The 21529-nt window shown below is 37.0% G+C and overlaps 1 protein-coding gene and 1 long non-coding RNA gene across 3 annotated transcripts in view; one reads left to right on the top strand and one right to left on the bottom strand.

Moving 5' to 3' along the window:
* COG6 (component of oligomeric golgi complex 6) overlaps positions 1-16531 on the bottom strand; it is a 53610-nt gene extending 37079 nt beyond the window's left edge. Inside the window, exons 1-5 of one of the 2 annotated variants that reach the window (XM_015637786.2) lie at positions 16375-16531; positions 15674-15817; positions 15271-15342; positions 11862-11920; positions 1773-1884 (exon numbers count right to left, since the gene is read on the bottom strand). In XM_015637786.2, coding sequence (XP_015493272.1) covers positions 1773-1884; positions 11862-11920; positions 15271-15342; positions 15674-15817; positions 16375-16500 — 513 coding nt within the window. In that variant the 5' untranslated portion in view covers positions 16501-16531. Of the gene's footprint in view, positions 1-1772; positions 1885-11861; positions 11921-15270; positions 15343-15673; positions 15818-16153; positions 16284-16374 lie in introns of those variants that run through there. The other variant, XM_015637794.1, reaches the window with a different exon arrangement.
* A 461-nt stretch (positions 16532-16992) lies between these two features.
* LOC117244539 lies at positions 16993-21501 on the top strand. Its single transcript, XR_004497851.1, has 3 exons — positions 16993-17187; positions 17778-17861; positions 19610-21501. It is a non-coding gene; the product is annotated as an uncharacterized LOC117244539 (long non-coding RNA).
* The last annotated feature ends 28 nt before the right edge of the window (positions 21502-21529 follow it).

A 21529-nucleotide genomic window follows, 5' to 3' on the forward strand; every position in this document is an offset into this window, starting at 1 on the left:
CCTTGCCTTGTTTCCCATTGTATCAAACTTTCCTTAAAAAAAACCAAAAAAGCACTAAAGATCTGTTTTCAACCTGTCTCATGAAGTATGTGTGCTTCATGTCCACTGCTATGCATTATATCACTGTCTTCCATTACTGTTAGCAACTACGGAGCAAAATAAAACACTGCAAAGTACAATGATTACAGTGTTATATTTTTTGTATTCATAAAATGGGGTAACTATTTCTTAAAAAACAATTTAAAAACATATTTAAAATAGACTAGACTAAGGTTTTCCAGAACAATTTTTCCCTGTGGAGTAATTCAACAGCAGCAGTGAAAAAAAACCAACCAAACCCTAGAACTAAGAAGGTTACTTTGTTAGTTTCAGAGTGCAAATGGAAAACCAGTAACATTTTCAAACATTCTTATAAAGACATATTTCAAATTACTTGGAGGAGACCATCTATTTCAGATACAACTGGTACATCTTTGGTGATTTGAACACAATGAGTTTGCTCAGGAAAGCAGTTCCATTCTGGCTCAGGTCACATAAAAAAACCCATATTCTACATAAAACAGGCCAGCAATTTAATCTACTGCCTTGCATTAATTGTGTTAGAGACCATGTTTATAAAAACCCAAAGCACTCTTCCTTTGGGAAATCAGAAAATTTTGTCAGAAATCTGACTAAAGGTGTTTTAAGCACACTGGTTGACTCTGTCACAGGGGAAATGCACACACATGATATTACTGAAGCCTGCCAACTAAAGCAGAACAACTGTTTTATCTCAGTTGCTTCTGCACATTTTTTAGACAAAGTATCAAAAAGACCAGCCCTCACTGGCTCCAAAACAATCACGCAGTGACCAGCACAGGTTACTGTCATTCTTCGCTGCAACAGGCACTTTCTAGAAACTTGAATGTTCTTCCATGGCCATAGTAGTAGAAAAGCATGCAGCAATTACTCAAGTGCACAGTTATTTAGCACATCCCATTTATGCTTTCATTAGCACTGTTTATGGTTATCAGCTCCATGTTTTTAATAGTGCTTTAACTGCAAACAGGATGCCTGTGGAAATGAGATAAATCTGGACTACCTGCTGAGACACTACGTGAAGCTTTCCATGCAACTACAGTAATAAAACAGCCCATTCAGTAAACTCAATTCTTTCATTATTCAGTTTGCTTTTAATGTAGAACAAGTTTCCTTATACTGTGTCTTCTTATTCAAACCTTAACATATTCCAAAACTCATTTTGGAAGGTGGCTAAAGTGAATAAGCACCTAGTATCTTTAGCAACCAAGTATCATTGAGGGAAAGTCTCAGCTTCTATTGTCTCAAGTCACTGAATACCTATACACATTAATATGCAAAATTTACACACATATGCACAGTGGCAGTATTAGAGAGCTGCAAGCTTCTCATTTGCTTTGAGTGTCATGAAGTTTTAAGATGTTTTCACTGAAAATACAGACTTCATAAAGGTGTTTTTGAAGCGTAGAACCATATGAGAACTCCTTTGCCTCAAACTGATTACATGAGAGCTCATTTGCCTCAAACTCATTACATCATTACAAAAACTATAATTTAATGTTGATTTTCTGTCTCTTTACTTGAATCTCTCATCACACATTTCAAACTCAATGGAAATTCACAATTCTGTTAAAAGGTACATTCCTCCATAAAAAAATTAAATCTCAAACTGAAAATAGTATCTTGTGTACAATTCAGTTAGGGTATTTCTACATTTTAGTTCAGGGGAAAGACTTAAATGTTCATTGAGCTACCTCAGTAATTGGCTCATCTTTAGTGCCTCGAAGCAGATTCATTTCATCCGGTGTCAGCTGGAATTTTGCTATGAATGCATCTGCAACTTGTGCTTTCATTTCTAATCTCTGACTGTAATAAAACAAAGTGAAGAGGATATTAGCTTTTTATGCTTATCTCAAAGACTTATTTTTCATATTCATACTTTTGAAAATATAACCAGCATCCGAAATTGGTATTATTAAATCATAATAGCACATTCTTGCCATCAAACACTTGAGTTGCTTTTTCGCATTCAACTTTCTATTAAGCTGACGCAGATTATTCAGTAAAGACAATACAGAGGTATGTTAACACATTTGAAAATTACTAAATTCTTTAAAATTACATTCCTTTAGCATTTGTATCATAAATTGTCTAATCCAGCTATATATCTGTATATGTCTATATATTGATATATACATGTGTATAACACCTGCTAAGTTGATACAAACTGCAAGTTGTAACGCTTACTGTTACTTCCTTTCAAATTCACTGTGGAAAGAAAAAGCCTATAGCATCCAAAATTACTAAATTAACCATAGATCCTTTTCTGCAGACTACATCCATTTTTATGTAACACTGTACAGCTGGAATGCTGATTTACTAATGTCACAAGCAACTAAAGTGCAATGGCTAAATCTCTTGCTCCTGAAATAAGCACAGCCAGGATTCAATATGCAAACACCATCTCTAGGGCAGCATTTTCCTGCACGCATTTCCTGCACACCTTACAACCACAGAAGGACCCAAATGGAATGGACTGGGACTCCTGTAGCAACAGAAAGTTTGCTTGAACTGTGGTTTGAGCACTCAGTATTCCAGGAAATAAAGACTACTTTTTTAGGACATTGAGAAGGCACTAATTAGTTATTTGCAGAAGAATAAAGCTCAATTCCTTTAGGATCATTTCATCCTTCAATGTGATATAATTACTACAAGATAAATACATTGTTATCACAGGTTGGTGAGACAGGCAAGTGTACTTCTATATACTGTATAATTAAATTTCCTTGCAAGATCAAAGCTTGAAAAGTAACCTTTCACTCATTTACCCCTTCCCTACTATCCATCTAGTGTCTGAACTTCATTCAGATACTAAGTATGGAAAACTGGCTTCACTTCAGTAGACATGGATGACTTTCCCACCCTGAAGTTGCATGAACTCTTTTAGAGATCATATTCAATGTTTGGCAATTGTCAATGCTCTAGCACACTGAACAGTGAGAGAGACAGAAATACAAAATTCAACTGCACTTCAACAGTAAAATCTATGAAAATCAAAAGGGGAAAAGCAAGCTGATACTTCTAAGTTACACAGAAGAGACCTAATCAAAAAGGAGAACAAAAAACTCATACCACATCTTGAATTGATAATTCAGTTTTCACTGGGGTTCTAGGCAAATATGATTTTATCTTTACATTGACAGTTTTGCAATGCTTAAAATCTACCTATTTAATTTTCTCCAAGTAAATTCTACAATTCCAAATTTTGGGTTCCCATGAAGCCAAATGTTTCTCAGGCAAGGAATAAGAGTGATGGAGGATGATTTTAACCAACTATACAGGCAGATGCATCCATGAAAATTCCTGGCACTTTCCAACACAGCAGAAGGGGAATGAACAACACCATTTTGAACAAAATCAGTAAATTTTCTGCAGAAAGATTTATATGGTGAAATCTGAAGAGAGCAAGTCATATTGTAAGAGGCAAAAAGACAAGTGGTCTACAAAACATGCAAGAAACAGACAAGAAGATATTAACAGGAGTATTTCAAAATCAGTATTAGGCCTGTGTGAGATGTTCTGAGGATAACTATGAGACTCTCTCAACACAGATGAAAGATAGGGCAGGTCTGCTCTGTCTAACATACTCAATGCAATGATGTGTAAGCCATGCTACTCAGGCTGCCTCAGCCTTCCCTGCTCATCCCTCCCCTGTATGGACCTTCCCACTGTGCCTGGACCACTGTTTACTGCATCATGTAGTGAATCAGATCAGGGAACAAATCTGGCAGGAAAAAATTCCAGAAGTTCTTACTTCTTGGGGGTGGAGATTACATGTATTTTCTAATTCAGTTTACCACAGCCTGTGCTAAGGGACTGGGGTGTGCTAGCGCCAGGAGCCGTGAGAGGCAAGAAGGCATTGACTTCACTGCTGCTACAAAACTCTTACGAAAACTACACTTCAGAACTCCTCTAGGGTATAAGAAGAGCTCATTTCAATTGTGAGTTACAACTACTACTACTACTAATCAAAATCATAAATATTAAGACTCAAGAAAACCCTAGAGGCATCAAGATGGCTACTCAAATTGAAAATCAGCCAAGGACACTTAAAATTTAACATATTAAAAACATGTTGTTTTTAACAAAGCATTCCTCTTTCACACTATTTGCTGAACAAGTCTAATGCCTCATCATCACCATCACTGTATTTGGCTGAAAGAACAGAAAATGTAAATTAGTGAATGAACTTCAATAGTTGTTCCAAATCTCTCTTGGGATGAAAAGTCTCAATTTAATATAAATCCACAAAGCTGAAAATAGACTGGATTACCCCTCCCTTTAGGTAAGAGAATGAAGGTAGCAAAGAAATGAGAAAAGGCAAATGAAAGGCCTTCTTTGGGTTTAATTGAAACAAATCTACAAAGAGGGGAGCAGATGGGGTGCTGAGAAACTTTTCTGTTATTTGAGTCTGTGCACTCTTGATTGCATAGACTTTTAGGTGCTCTTAGAGAAGATCTCCAAATATTTACTACTGTCTTCTGTTCTTCAGATTTTTTGAATGTATACTTCCACCAAACTGGGGGTAGGAGGAAGTCTGATTTTAAGAAGCGTAGAGTACTGGGCACAATGGTTTTCTCAGTTTTCAGGTGGAATTAGGGTTGTGGTAGAAGGCACAGAGTCAGGAACTGTACAAACAGCATGCTTGTCAGTCCATCTGGGAACTCTCTGCCCTGTTTTACTCCTCCATTATAAAAAAAACCAGTCTTGCTAATCAATATCTCTCCTTCTGCAAGTCCTCACTCTTCACAGTTCTCCCTCCACTTTTGCTGCTATGGAAAACAAGGCTTGATCAAACACCATGGTTTAAAGCCATTCCCATCCCTGGCTGTGTCTTGGGCTAAGGCCTGGCATAACCACACACTAATGGACACCATGCACTCCCAATAATTAACTTTTATAAAATACAGTCAATACATTAAACTCGAGCACACTGGGCAATCTAAGTTTCAGAATGTACTCACAAAATAACAACCTCAAGGTGGCAGCAATGTTTCATTCACTTTTCTCAAGATAGTGATTGGGAAGTGGTGACAAATATCTCTCCTAAACAAAAACATATGTCTGAATTTTGATAAAGCTGTTTCTGTTGGGATCTTTACAAAATACACAGGATTTCAAAGAGCTTTAAAAAAAAATAAAATTCAGTTTCAGAACCCAGGTCAGCCAGTTCTGCTTCAGATGACTGTTAAAGGTCCCATGATTATCCATCTGCACCAGAAAGAGACCCTATATCCTAGATGATTGATTAGGAAAAAAATATGTAAATTGTACATATCTTCAATTTTTGCCTGGCAGTGTACAGTATTACTGAGACAAATACACTCAAATCTGTATTTTATATATATATATATATATATATATTTCCTCACACCCAAGCTAACATATTTAACTAGAATTGAATCTATCTTACTAAGGCAGGGCAATGGATTAAAGTGTCACTCGAGGTTGCTGTAATCATTTCACTACAGTAAGTGCTTTACAAAACACAATGCAGGTAACAACAAAAGCCAGTGTAAGGCTGTCTTACATATAACCCACAGCAGACAGTACCTGTGTGCAGAAAATTGGACATTTCGAGATGCACTGGCCTTTCTGTAGACAAAATAATTTCTAAATTTTAAGCAGTGCAGTACAGCTGGGAAAGGCCATACAATGTTGTTACCCCAAATTTTATATATTTTTTTTTTAACAAAGTTAATCCTGTATGAAGGACCAAAACTAATAGCTTATGGGAACCCTGCATTGCTGCAAAAGGGAAGTGCCAAGTGTTGGTAGCATTTAGAACTTGGGCGAAGGACAGGATTCCAATGAAGAACAATTTTCCCCATTTTAATCGTTACCAGGGAAACAGAATTCTTTTGCAAGAGAACTCAAAAGGCTGGGAAAACTGCACTTCATGCACTTTTCCCTTGAATGAAATACAAATGTGCACTGTTTGTTAGGATTATCACCTAGACAGCTCAAAAATGAGGTGGAGAATAAGCAGACTTTTCCAAAGCTTAATTTTATCTTGCCACCGCATGCAGCATAAAAATCTGATAGTTTCTTCTACCTAGGATGAATCAGAACATTCTGCTGTTGATTTGCTGTTTCAAAACTTAGTGTTTTGGAAGGACATTTGTACTTTCAATTCGTGGTACTGAGGATTCAACACATTTTTAAAGCCTCAGGACAATGGAGTATTTCTAACTCGTACGTAAATAACAATCATTTTTAACAGATTTATATAAAGCTGCAAAATTATTTTTCTGTCACATGAAAAGCAAATATACAAGATTCTGTAAAAAAATCATTTATACACAAGCATTAGAAAACTGTTCTTAAGAGTAAGTACAGGTGCAAAGGTGCATTTGTAAATGCTAAGAACAAATGTTTTATTCTGTATTTTATCTGTCAAACACATCTCTTATTGAAATAGAACTGAAATACTGTGAGGAGGTATTCAGTGATGCATTCCATCATAAAATCAAATTATGAAATAGTCTCCTTAATTAAAAAATAGAAGACATAAAAAAAAACCAGTGAATTGTCTAATGTTTCCAGGATACAAGAAAATAGCAATAATAGTAAAGAAGGCTTTACTGAGACCTCATCTGGAAAAAAGAGCACAATCCTGATCATCTGTGTCCAAGAACAATGGATTCTCATCAGACCACAGCTAGCAGGGTGATCATGGGAATGGAAAAACTAATTTATCACAGGAGATGAAGGCAGCTCTTAAGACAAAGCACAAGATGAGAAAACAGTCAATTTCTATCCAACAGTTAGGCTGGAAATCAGGGAAAGGCTTTTACTGGAAAGAATGAGCTTTTGGGAAAAGTGTTCCACAAACAGTAACACACACAACGTGCAAAAATAATGCACTAGTTATGTGTTGAACAGCTGATGAGTTTACCAAAGTCATCATGCAAATAATAGGTGGCAGCAGGAGAGTGGACTTGAACTTAGAAGGTTTCTCCCATCTGTAACATCTATCTGAAGACAGACAGCCTGCAATGCTGCAGCCCTGCCATCCCATACTTTCTGTGATAAAAATAAATGGGGAAAAATTGAAAAGGCAAAATCAAAAATTAAGCAATACATCAGCACTGATTAAAATGATTAAAATCTTACCAAACAGATTACCAAACACTAGAATAAAAAAGCTTAAATGTTGTAAATAAATTTGAGAAAATCAATAGTTTTCTACTTTTATACTGATAAGGCTTCTTCTAAATATGATGGGTAAGCATCTACAGAATTTTTTTTGACAAAATTTTCATATGCAGAGTTTTTCAGCAATCACATGATATATACAGATATACAAGCACACACTGTAAACCAGTGTTTGAAAATGGTTAAGATCCATGATCCATGGTTTAATGGTTTCTTAGTTGTGCACAGAGGTTAAATTTAAAAGTCTGTTTCCAATGAACACATTCTTTTCCATCTTGTGGAAATGAGCTATTTGGTATTTCCATACCAAACAGACTGGTTTCTTCAGTTTATCTTTTATAAAATCTGATATTAAGCCACTTGAAAGGGGCCTGCTTAGTCTAGCTTCAAATTTGCCATTAAATTCAAAAATGTTGCCAAAGGCATGAAAATTACACACTGTTCTCTACATCCACTTGGAATAAGATCAAATGAGCTTAAGCTGCAGCAAAAGAACTAAATCAGATAGTAGGAAAACAATAAAACCAAAATCAATTTCCAGTGAAGACCACAGACACTCTGTTCCTTCTGTTCCTGGGCTTTTCTTCTCGAAGCACATCAGACAAACATCAGTCAGGAATGGTACCATATAACTGATCTGCACTTCTCATGAAAGTTTCTCGACCTGTAAAACCATGCCTCATGTCATACTGACCAAGAGTACTTCATGGCTCAACAGAGCTGCCAGGAAGAAAAGCTGGCAAGAAAATAAGGCTTTGCAAATTCTCTGCTGGTCATAGCTAGAATGTGACAAGTTTTGTTTCTTTTTTCCTTTCAGACCCATTTTATTCCTCTGCTATACCTTGTCACCTATGCTTTACTTTGGTACAAATCAGAATAGAAAATGAGCCTCAGAATTTCAAATATTCACCATCTCCCACACAGAATTATAATTAAGTTTAGGCAATAACTGCTTTTTCTCATGAAGCACGTTTAAAGGAATAAGTGTAAATAAAAGTTTTAAAAAGTCAACACATGAAATACATCTCATCAATGCAGACTACCAGATCACCACTTTTCTTAGCACAGGGTGATAAAAGCAAAAAAAACTCTGTAACCTGCTACAAAAAGTGCTGAATTTCCTGCACCATTTCCAAACTGATTAGACAAAAAAGGTATTTGTTAGGAAAAAAAAAAGTCTTTTTCCTTTCACCACCAAGAGACAAGGATGAGAGATCAGTAGTGTAGCACTTCCAAAGCAGATGTTCACTTAGAAACATTTTTCCCAAGACTTCTGAGCTTGTATTGAGCACAGAGGTGACAGTCAAATAATTGACTAAATTCCAAGAATGATGTTTGTTATTTTTTAAATAAAGATCAAGCCTGAATGTAATGTAATCCAATTAAAACAAACTGAAGTACACACATTCCTGTCTGGAAATCATATTTAATTGTATGTTAAAAAGAAAAACAATCCCAAGCTATGTAAATGGCTTTTTTTCAATCAATATAATTAACAATGATTCTGACCCCAAACCACAAATTTTGCTGTTTCAGAACACAATTGAGAAAGTAGTAAAATAAGATAGTTTGTAAAGGTGTTCAAGTGCATAATCTCCACAAAAGGTCTGAATCAGTAGCCTGACTCAAGAAATATCTGAGCCATTATTTTGTAACAGTTTTCAGAGTATTGTGGCTTTTACTTCTAGAACACTAATTCTAACCTTCAACAACTTCTGTTTTTCTGCAAACTTACTGTCAGTGAAGCTCCTGAGCATATCCATTCACTTACATAACTGCTCCTATTTAATTTTTTAAGAATTAATATTGCAAGTGTTACCTTCGAGTCTCTCTTCTCAATTGTTACACTGATGACTGTAACTTATGGCTAACCTCAAAAACACACATCATCTTGCACAACATCTTATTATTAAATGACTGGTATAATTACTATAAAGTCAGGCTTCTGGGATTCTGCATAGAGTATTTGGAACTAAAGTTATTTCTCTGGTGGGAAATTACTGAACTCTGGGATACTTGTTTTTTATGCAAAGTGAAGTAGTTCAGTATTGCAAGTTTTCAGCCTCACACCATAAAAATACCCAAAAAACAAACAAACGAAAACCAACAAAAAAACCCCATAAAACACCCACACAAATAACAAAAACAAACAGATAACAAACCCCAAAAAAACTGGAGTGAAGTATAACAAGAGAACCAGAGAACCAAGCCAGAGGAAGCTATTATTAAAATCTCACTTCAAGGAGCAAGATCCTTTTTCTGTCAGCCTGCTAGAAATAGCAATTAAACAAACCCACATCTTTTAAAGCACAACAAATGTTCATTGTTTAAAAACAAAGTAATCTCCTCACTACTATACATAAAAACCTAATGCAACCTGAAAACAATATTAATGTGCTCAAGTAGAAGTAGACAAATCTACTGAAGATACTGAAATGGATTTTTAATAATAACCAGAAATTGCACACATTAACTCAGTTTTTCTTTATAATAGAAGTTATGAAATACATTAAAATGAACATTTTATTCAAAACTCTATGTTACTCAGAAGCAATAACAACCTTTTGTTATGAAGAGATGGGTTGGATGTCTGGATTACTTTATTTCACACTACATGGTTCTATTAAGTCATGGTAAGTCTCAGTTTTAAAGAAAAAAGGAAGAAAACTCCATCCCAATTCCCTATATGCTAAGCAGATACCATAATTTAAATAGTATGAAGGAAAACTGTTTCTAATGCACAGCAGTTTTAACTAGACTTCACAGAAGAAATAAATTCAGAATAAGCAACATAACTGACCAAAGGAATGCACCAACTCTGACATATTCACAAACATAAATATGCAATTGTATTAATTACTTTTAAAATTTGTTATCTAAGTAAGACCCCGTATTTAGCATTTATGCCAAAGCGGGTCTAAAGCTCACAAACTAAGTAACAAGAAAAAAAAATGCTGCAAAGCAAAAACCCAAGAATGCATAAGTCTTAACCTAAATCTGAGACAAATACCTAATTTTCTATCCCAAATATTTACCTACATGTCATAAATTCACGCATTTCACCAATACAGGAAGTTCCAAAGTGCTCATCAGGACTACCTATAGGAAACTCCAGGTGGGCAACTCTACCTTCAAACTGCAAATCTGAGAGACTAGGATAACCATCAAGAGCTCAGGTAAGAAGCTTTGGAAACTGAAAACCATCTTGAACTACAACTAATTACATAGATGATAATACAATGCCAAAACTACTTAATATAAAAACCTAGTACCTGCACGGAGCCACTCCTTTTCAAGTACTGCAAAAAAGGAAAATAATCTAAATTTCTAGTTACCATAACTGCATGGAATGCATCTGCAAGTTTACAGTCCCCCTTCAGTTTCAGATCATTGAATGAAATCCTAACGTTCTTCCAGCTACAAAAACATGGTCACTTTTAGCAGAAAGTCTTTTAAGTAAACTATAGTGCAAGTAAGGACTATAGTGCAGAGGTACTGATGTACAGTCTACATATAATGGAATTTAAGGCAAACTAGACATACACCACTTGGGACTGGTCTTGGTATCTCTCATTCTGTTTCAGGACAAGGAATCAAAGCAGCCTTCCTTTTCTTGAGACTACAAAATATATGACCATTTCTCTGTCCTACTACTTCACATACTCATATTCAAAACAATATACTTTCTAAGACTTCTGAAGTGTCTTTAACAAATCCTTCACTTTATATGAACCAGCATTTCATTTTATGTCGTTATTTTACAATCAAAGTTTAAAATATGTACAAATTAGACTCCAACTTCATATTCAGACATAATCCATTTCCTACTGAAGCTTATATCATAAACCTACTGATTTTGAAAGCTCACTGAGAGCTATCCAAAACCATCATTTCTACTAGAAACTTACTGCTGCAAAATTATTTCTAACCTCCAGTGAACTGTATATAATTTTCCAAAGAAAAAGCAAGGAGATTCATTCTTCTACACTAAGAAAACTTGAAGCTATAAAACCATACACCCTAGCCATAGAAACAATAAAGACTATTTGAATCCATCATTAGCTATTATATACTTCTCAGGAATAAAAACACTGAAAAGAGAAAAATACAAATCTTTTCTTCCACAGGAGGTTGAAGAACCAATGGAAAAAGTGGTCTGTGCTAGGCTCATTGAACAGCACTCCTGTATTTTACAGTCAGCTTTAAATATGGCAGAATATGTTAGAATCCAGCTTTGCATTCCCTCATACAGTCCCTGAAAAAGAGAGAGCTTTCCAGTGGATATGAAGCATTAATAACAAGAAGCCTGTCAAACTGATGAGAAATTGAGTTGGTCCATATCTGTTATGACACAATATAATTTACATTATCAACAGACTTTAGGCAAAGCACATCCCTATTTAGCATGTGCTACCACTGTAACTGACTGTGTTTCCTAAAAAGCCAATTTTTATTGAAACAAATGCTAACAGACATTCTTACCATTTTGGATCATTTAGCAATAAGCTAAGAGGACAACTGAGCTAAAAACACATATAGTATTGAAAAAAAACCTCAAAGTCATAAATCAAAGAGTCAGAGTCACATCTAAAATGAAATTCTATCAAATAAGGTGGTATACATACTTTTCTGCCTGGAGTTTTGTGGTTTTTACAATCAAGTCCTGGGTTTGTTCCTTTGCTGCCTAGAATACAATTAGAATTGTTAAGTAGGTGAAAACCACAAACATATCAACTGTATTAAACAATCTTTAAAATAGGTAATACTTTTTAAGCTTTCTAAGTACAAGGCATTTAAAGAGTATACTCTTTGAAACAAAAGGCCTTCTTGAAACAAGTATTCACTAACTCTCCCTATGTCTAGGCTGTAAAAAAATTTTTATCCTTATCCATATATATTTTCACATTTATATACATTTATATTCACACAGTTTGTTTTTAATTTATATTTAATAGAGAAACACTATAAATATTAGAAATAGAAAAATTCTGATTATTTTGTTTGCCCATCAACTATAAATTGCTGTCACAAAATAAAAAATTAAACAAACTCCTTTGGATGCTAAATTTCCCAGTACCAGTGTCCACCCAGACCTTTTAGAAAAGATGATGAACACAGCCCTGTTAGTCTGAACAAGCCTAGCTCTACAGTCCAACAGCTTTCAGAGCTGCATGGACCAAGGATAATTATTAGTAAAAATTTCTTCACTGAAAAAGTGGTCAGGCATTGGAACAGGCTGCCCAGGGAAGTGGCTGAGTCACCATCCTTGAAGGTATTTAAAAGATGCACAGGTGTAGCACTGGGGGACATGGGATAGCGGTGGACTTGGCAGTGCTGGGTTGGACTCAATGATCTCAGAAGTCTTTCCCAATCTAAATGATTCTACCATTCTAAGAGCAATTCACTTAGGAAGTTCATCACAGCCTTAAATATTAAAAGATGGCAGTGCAAGGGAATCCATGCAGAAACAATTCTGCATCAGACAGCAACTACATAACTAAAAGGATTGTTGCAACTGAAGTTAAAGAGCTCTGAAACTTTTTGCTCTGTGAAAAGCTGTAAGACACCCGGAATTTCTGGCTTCACACTGGATGCCACCAGAGATCCCTCATGCAGAAAAATTGAGATGATTTAACAAAAAAAAATAATTCTAAAATCAAAATGCATTCAATACAGAATAATACTCCAAGTGAAGAGGTGGAAATGGAAATAATGACATTCTGTGTGAATAATTTCAACATTGTATTACAGCCAAATTACAGCTTGCCAAAATGAAGATGCCAGTCTTGAGACCCCTAAGAGGTTTAACAAAATTATCTGATTCATTTCAGCCTTTCTATCTGCCACTACATTAGTTACAACAGAAAAGCAATCAAGGTACAGGAATGATTTGAAAGGTGAAAGTAGGACTGTAACAATTCATGCCCAATTTAACTGCAAATTTTAATAAACAAAAAAGAAGAAATTTGCTTCCTTTCCAGTACTTACTGGGCAGAAGTACTGATTACTACAAACAATTATAACAGTAAGACAGCAGAAAAGAAGGAACAACATTTTTTTCTCAATCTAGCTAGATATACCAGGAAGCCAGTTTTTACATATGTGCATTCAAATACACACCAGATATTGTCATTATTTTATGTATGAAATGTAAGAGCTTCCATCTAACTAAAGTAACTGTCAGAAATGAGCCAGATATGCTAGAAAAATCATAAAGTTGGTATTTGACATTTCTTGTACATCCACAACAGAAATATTTTTCTCTCCCTGCCCACTTCAGTATATTAACAATTTCATTATACTTCAGCCCCACTGAATTCCATTTCAGCACTTGCTCTTTCTCTCCCTTTCAGTCACTATATTTATCAAGTCACTGTCCTAAAATCAGATGTGAAAATATATGGTTATTTGGATCAGATGGTATTATAAACTTACAAAATAAACTCAAAAAACTTACTTAGATAAGCTTACAAAATAATGAAGCCAAAAAGCTTTTTGGCTTATCCAAATATACTTCCTTTCATGTCCTGCATTTGTTCTGCTTTCTTAATACACTGCTCTCTTTGCACATTTTCCTGCGTTATATGCCCCAAATCCTCCTCTTTGTATCTTCCATTTGCTCTATCTAGCTAATTTTTGTCTTCTTACTCAGTTTGAGCACGTGCCTGCAAGTCTTCCTGTCCTGTTACAGAGAAAGTACCGGAGTATTTCACAACTGAGTGCTAGTTCATGAGCTTATTAACTTTACATTCATACAAAGAAAATATGGAATGAATCAAGACAAGTTATGAGTTCTACAGAGCTCTAGAGGAAACCTCCTGTGGGGCATGGAACAAAACTACCTACTGACTTTAACAGAAAAAGGAATCTCTGCAGGGTGGCTCTACTCTGGGAAATGACAAAAAAAAATAAAATAAAATCACAGACTATAGTTACACTTCATGATCTAAAGACAGAAAAGAGCAAAAATCTGCATGGACACTTGACTCATTTCCACATCTAAGAGCTTAGTCTAACAGTTCCTGAACTGCACTAGGGAATATATCCACATTAACAATGTTCAAAGAGATCTGAGACCTCTGAGGCACATTACCCAGTTCCTTCCAAAACTGAAAATTAAGTACTGCAGTTGGCTACACTGTACTCTCACATTTTTCGGTACAAGTTCATCAAGCTACAAGCATTTGTACAATGACCACGAAACCTATTTATCAAAGAGGACATCTAATATCCACACACACATATTTGGAGAGGGAAACAACTGTTTTCACGGGATTTTTTTGGTGAAGGATTCTTATTCACATACTATAACTTATGTGCTGTATTGGAAACAGGTTGGGTTTGTCAGAACTTTTACATTTCAGCATCCATAACCCATTTATATTCATCACTGCATTGAATTTTGAACTTGTACCCTAAAACCAAGCCAGGTTTAGTAACGCACCATAAACTACAAATTTCCTACACTCCCCAGCCAGGAACATTACAGATTCAGAATTAAGGTGAAATAGAATTGGTTTTGTTACATATCAGCATTCTGAGACAATGTTAAGAAACAAAACCAAAAAAAACTGAAGATGCACACCAGAGTTGTCGCCCTCTTTGAATTACCAGATACTTTCATATGAATATACTGGATATACTGAGGTATTTATATGAACACATAACAGACACAGTCAGTAAAAAAGCCATTTTAAATGGGAATATGCAAATCTAAGTTTAAATTTAAAATTTAAATTTACATCTGACACACATCCAATCTAATAAAATATTTTCTCTCTGCTGATGTACACATGGATATCACATTGCTATTCTCAAAATAACTATATGGCTGCATTTTGAAAGAAATTAAAATTACTTCCTTGACACATTTTCTAAACAAATAAAAAGAAGCATATTAATATTCCAAAGTAACATAATATGCATACCATGGAAACATCTTGGTGTTGTTGTTAAGACACAAAAATAACTCTTGGTCCTTTTAAAAGCAGTCACATCTCGAAAAATATTCAAAGTACTCCATTTATATATTACCTTCAAACGACTGGACATGTCTTCACAGCAGCTGCTCATTGCTTGCACATCTTCATTTATACTCTCGAGTTCCTAAATAAGTTCAAATAATGTTTTTCATCAGAAATGCTGTGTCCAGGCCCAGCTTACCACCACCACTAGATGCCCCAGGTACAAGGATCATTGTTTCTCCAGACTCCCTGTTAGTCAGTGCAGAGTAATGCACCTCTAAATATCAACATTCACTCAGGACTTGGATCTGTTTGACACATCCAATGCAACACTTCCAACAAATGAAACCATTCTAGTGTAAAAGTCTGTTCTGGAAAGTTAAAATGTCTCTTAATCCTTTTTTCTTTTTTTAAACTTCAAATCACATGGCAGTACTCCTGGAAAATAGCTATTCATGCTGCAAAAGCATTACCTCTTTAACTTGCTTGAATATGTGCACAAATTCTTCATTTATGGCCAAGCTTCGTCGTTCAATGTCTCCACGCAGGTTCCTTCGGGTGCGCAAACTGTTTTCCACAAAAAAGGTCGAGAGAGCCTTGAGTGCTTCCAGCATTTCCTAGAAAACAAAAAAGGACCTTCAGTTTGCATGCAGTTACAAAGAAGCAGGTTAAATACTCTGTACCCACCCCAAGTTCATGGTCTTATTAAAAATGAAGCAAAGCAGGTAAATGCTTTTAGAGAAAAACCTTAACATACTCCACATCACTTGGAAAACAGCTAAAGTAATTGCTTAGCCTTTCTTCTTCTCTTATAACAGAAAACTTAGTCCACAATTTTACAGTAGCTTTAACCAATAAGACTACTTTCTGTAAATGAATGACCTATCCACAGCAAGAAAACACCTAAATTACAAAAAGCTGGAGAATTGCCCTCCGAGGCAAGTAACACACACCTCCCTACGATCTGAAGGGATAAAACAGGAGCGTGGCATGTTGCTGGAGAAGCGGAAACTAATTTTATCTGTAATTAATGCTGCAAAGGGCCGCCCGCAGCTCCGCAGCGGAACTGAGGGTACGGCAGGACTCGCCTCCCCGCCGCGAAGCCTGTCGGGGCCCGCGGCCCCTGACGGCTCATCCGGCCCCCACCGCGTCCCTCCGCCGCCGCCCGACCCACCTTGTCATTGTCCAGGCGCGTCTCCAGGATCTTGTTGAGCTTGCGAGACAGCGGGTTGGTGCCGGGAGCAGCCGGGAGTCCCGGGGTGGGGGCGGCGGGCGGCGGCGGCGCGGCAGTGTCGGCCATGGCTGCGGCCCTCCCCGGCCCCTGCGCTGCCACACGGAGCGGCTCCGGCGGAAACGCGCTCCGAGCATTTGGTTCCGGCCTAAGGCAGGCCGGCTGTAGAGCCAGGCCTCACCCGGAGGCAGGCGGCACTCGGGGTTTTTCTGTTTACTCCTTTGTTTTTATTGATAAAATAAAAATACATAGAAATTTAAATATTAATAATTTAAAAATAAATGAAATCTCTGTTGTATTAGCTATCAGCAGTGGATGTTATATGTGTCAAAACGAGGAGGCTGTCTTGTTTCTGCTGTCCTTTTACTGACACAGAGGTGAACTCCCAAGGTCTCCTCATAGCTCCAGAGCACAAAATCACAGTCAGTCAAGTTGAAAAAGATCTCTGAGATCATCGAGTCCAGCCTATGACCTAACATCCCCATGTCAACCAGACCATGGCACTGAGTGCCATGTCCAGTGTTTCCTTAAACAGCTCTGGGGACGGAGACTCCACCATCTCCCTGGGCACTCCATTCCAACGCCCAATGACCCTCTGCCAAGAAATTCCTCCTACCATCCAACCTAAACCTCCCCTGGTCCAGCTTAAGACCATGACCTCTCATATTGTCCCTTGTCCCATCTGGAATGCTGAGGCACAGCAGAACGATTTCTGTGGGCTTTTCCAAAGGACAGAAAGCAGATACACAGATAAAGGTAAGATGTTATGGAAAGAATATGACTTACCCATGCACAGCTATTATATAAGAAGACACAGGTTCCACCAGGGTATTAGCTGTGAAAACAACATTACCTTTCCATTTTTCTAATGGTGTGTAGTAAAAACCCAAAAATTCAAGCAGTAGCTTAATTCTTCGGGAGTTTGGGGATTTCATGTGGTTCTTCTGAAGACCCTTCCTGAAAATAACTGCAACCAAGTCAAGTAGGCATTGCCTTTATGCCCAAGGTGGAGCACTGAGCTTCTGCAGGGTTTTATTCATTAATTATTTGTTCTTTTAGTCTGAGTCATTTACCTCCAAGAAAAACTGCTCTCTGACCAGAGCGCTTGAAAACTTAGCGTGATGGAGACAGTGATAGAATATTTTTCTATTTAATTTTTGTTTGTTTGTTTGCTTCCTCACATGGATCCTCTACATAAAAAGCCAGCTTTTCCAAACAGTCTGTGTAGTGCCTTGTTTCTACTCTTGGCTAGTCAGCAAGGAGGCTTTAAAGCATTTTCAGACACCTTGTTTTCCTTAGTTTCTGTTTCTCATCCACCCTATTACACTGATGTTATCTCCTTCTAGATCTCCTTCTGACTAAGCTTCCAGGAGCCAGGATCTCACTTCTCCATGTCAGAAGAGATGAAACAGCCTGTAGTCATCACAGGTGTAAGCAATTAATACTTAAGCATGTCAAGAAAATCCTATTATTAGAAAGATTCCCTCCCACCTATAAGCTGGATGTTGTTAGTTGTTTGAACAACACTTCAAATGTTGTTAACCTGATGGATGAGTTGACTGAGTGAAGGCACACCTTGAGGTCAGAAAGGCTCCAACATCTGAAACACAAGTGTCAGATAAATTAAAGCCATTGCCAAGTCTTGTCCAACAAGTTATACCACAAATATACAAGGAGCCAGAAAGAATTCCCTCTATTAGTTGGTACATGCATTTTCTTTTGAAGCAACCAGGTCTGTTTTCAGGTGCTTCTCAATGGGTGTGCATTTCTTCAAGAATGTGTTTTGTGAGCCAGAATACTTCTAGCTAATGTAAAACATTGGGCTGACATGAACCAATGGAGTTTTGAAACAGCATGTGTTTATCTATGCATGTGTTCTTTTGAAAAAAAATATGAGAAGAAATAACCAAGGGATCACTTCATACCTCTCACAAGTCTAAAGGGTGTACGAGGATACCAGTGCTTGTATCTTGTTCATCTTTTGGGAGTATTAGATGCAGCTATGAAAAGAAATCCTCTCCTTTTCTGATACAAATAATATTTGCAGGGTATATTTTTCCTCAAAACAGGTTTTTTAAAACCTGTTTTAAAATACAAATGTGACTGCGATGAAGTCACCATCTAGAACTCAGCTGGCATACTATGTCTAGTATGCTTCACAAAGGTGATTTTGGCATGACATTCTTACCAGTCTGCTTGCCCACCAGCAAATGTCCTGTAAAATCAATTGGATGTACACTGTGGGATAAAATGCTTGGGATTTTGTGATCTGTAACTTCCAGAAGATACTTTGATTTCAGTTATCAGTTTCTGTGTGTCAATCGTAGACTGTGAAGTGTGTGTAATTTACTCCACTGCAAGTTCCCTTACCAAAGCTTGACAGAGCAGCAGAACTACAGGTGTCAGTAAAGAAATGTCTGGCACGGGGTGTTTTCTGTTAATTTTCTTATCTTAGTTCCTTACTATGGTGGTTTCTGGTTTTGTGGGCTTTCCCTCTCAGACAGCAAAACTGTTTGACAACTGTTACCACTGTGCAGCTGGTGAAAGTGTTCACAAACCACTCATTTGGTGCTGACAGGAGCACGGTTCAGCCTGCAGAACAAGGTGTGGTCGGGAATGTCACCTGCTGTCTATGTAGCTAAAGCTAGTAAATGCTGCTTTCAAATGCTTGGGAGTACATGCACTTTCTGAAGACAAAGAAAGGTTTGTAGTAGTAACCTGAATTTGTTCCACAAAAGGCTAAGTAGTAATAAAACTTGAGTGGATGAATAGGTTGAGTGGGGTCAAAGACATAGCTGGATGAATTTCTGACCCTGTGGCAAATGAGGAGTGACAGAGCAGGATGTAAAGAAAATATTTTCTTAAAGAAGAAGGACTAGCCCTGTTTTTGGGTGTGGTCACAGGCAAATGAGTGTGAGAAAGGAAGATTTCTGTGATGAAGGAAAAAAAAAATGTGCAAATACACTAACAGGAGGGAGGGAGGGAGGGAGGGAGGGAAGGGAAGGGACTAATGCAGAGCTTGCCTCAATATGATGCACAGAGCACATAGGAATGGGGAGCATCATGAAGCCAGGGATGTGAAAAGTCATACAACAAATGCCCATAATTAGTAGTATTTTTCTTACAGTATAATAGATAAAAAGAATTTGACAATGCTATTTTTGCATACAATTTACAGGTCCTGCAGTGAAGAAGAGTATCTGAAGGAATATGATATATTGCTGCTCAGCTATGCTATCCCTGTGAAAAGGTTTACAGCCCTTTATGCTGATGTCCCTGTAGATGATCGGGTGACACTTGTCTCTGCCAGGCTCTCCACTGCACACAGCACACCCCAAAAGAAATCCACCACTGCCATATAATCTTCACTAGTTCTCTGCCCTGAAATTATTCCTTGGCTTTCTCCAGTATTTTGATGGTTTTTTTGTGCTAAGGTTGGACTAGAAAATCCAACCATTAGGCAGTAGCACAGGAAAATATTCCATATCTTTAAGTCAATTAGAGATGGATTTTTTAATGGTCTTTTTTCTTAGAGATTAATATTGTATAATCTTTTCACCAGACCAAATTGATCCTATTTTATTTAAAAAACACAACAACTCAGACAATGTTGTCATCATCTGGAAACTGGAAATATGCCTGCGTGAATGATTTGGCCAAAGGTCACCCTGACAGCAGCATGTAGTCATGTAGTGAAACCTGTGTCCCTTGAAGGTCCAGGAGAATGCACTGTTCTGAAGTTTTAGATTAGCTCATGCTATCTCACTTGAGGATTTATTGTCATGCCTCACAGTCAGCAGTAGTGGCTCTAATATATGTGATGCTGGATCAACTACCTGTCTGAGGAGCTATAAAACTTCTGTTTGTTATAAAAGATAACTGCAAAGATAGCACTAGCAATACAGTGTGCACTTTAATATATGCTAAGCCCACAAAATCTTCCTGTTCATCTCCTGCTAAAAAAAACCCAATCATTGATTTCAAGGGAAGTACTGTATCAGCAAAACTAATAGGGTTTAGTCTAAATTTATCTGATTCTAGAATACTACAGAATAAAGGACTTTCCTAAGGAAGTTATTGTTTACACTATGTGGCCACATCCCTGTCAAGGTCAGTTACATTGGTCATGGCACTACCACTCGCTTCAGTGAGGGCCCAAATTTCACCTAAGAAAAAAAAGAAACAAATGGTTTAGATCATGGAGCCATGAGAACAAATATCTGTTTGTGGCTGCCTAACTGCATCACCTTAGTGACACCATGTCCCTATGGCTGAAGTATAAAGCTTATCTTCCTTTGTATATGCTCGCTAGTATGCTGATAAGATATTTAATATAGATGATTACTCTTGCCATTATAACAATATAGCAACAAAGAGGAATATTTTTGCCTAAAATAAAAATAGAAGGACACATAAAACATGATAATGATGTGTGCTAGACCCGCTGACCTATCTCTTCAAGCAATGACTGTCCACGTCCTGCTGGCCAAAAGTCTCTGGAATGTGTTATGTTTTATAGGTGAAATAAAAATAACCCAACCAACTGAACAGAAATTACAACTATTCACCATCAGACAAAGAAACAGTACCCTTCATTATGTCCTGATCTCAGCTGAAGTCAATGTCTAGCAAAGAAAATCTAGAGAATGATGACTAAATTACTGGACAGTGCCCAGATCAGCTGATCTACAAAAGGCCTTCTATGAGATCATGACAGGGGCATGACATGGATCATGACAAGCCAAAGGTAGATCTAATAAATTGCAAGAATGGTGACATTAGAAAAATACCTTTTGAGTCAGTACATAAGCAATACAAGTTTTAACAAAGACCATAACTACTGCAAACTTTGACTCCAACTACTGTATTTTAATCCAGACCTGAGGGTCAAATGTCCGTGTTTTATGGATCTCTGTCAAATCTCTTAATTTTTTCCTCCTTTGACTTTGCTGGTATGTTTCTTGTGAACAGGCTCTTCTTGTGATCCCTTAGTGGAAAGTCAGGCATTGCCTTAAGTTCCCCCAGCTAGTGATTAACTATGACTGTTCTTCACTGAACCATTTTTGCTACTCACAGAAACCAACCATTATGGTCACTT

Source organism: Parus major, chromosome 1 (genome assembly GCF_001522545.3).
Source record: "Parus major isolate Abel chromosome 1, Parus_major1.1, whole genome shotgun sequence".
Classification (NCBI taxonomy): Eukaryota; Metazoa; Chordata; class Aves; order Passeriformes; family Paridae; genus Parus; species Parus major.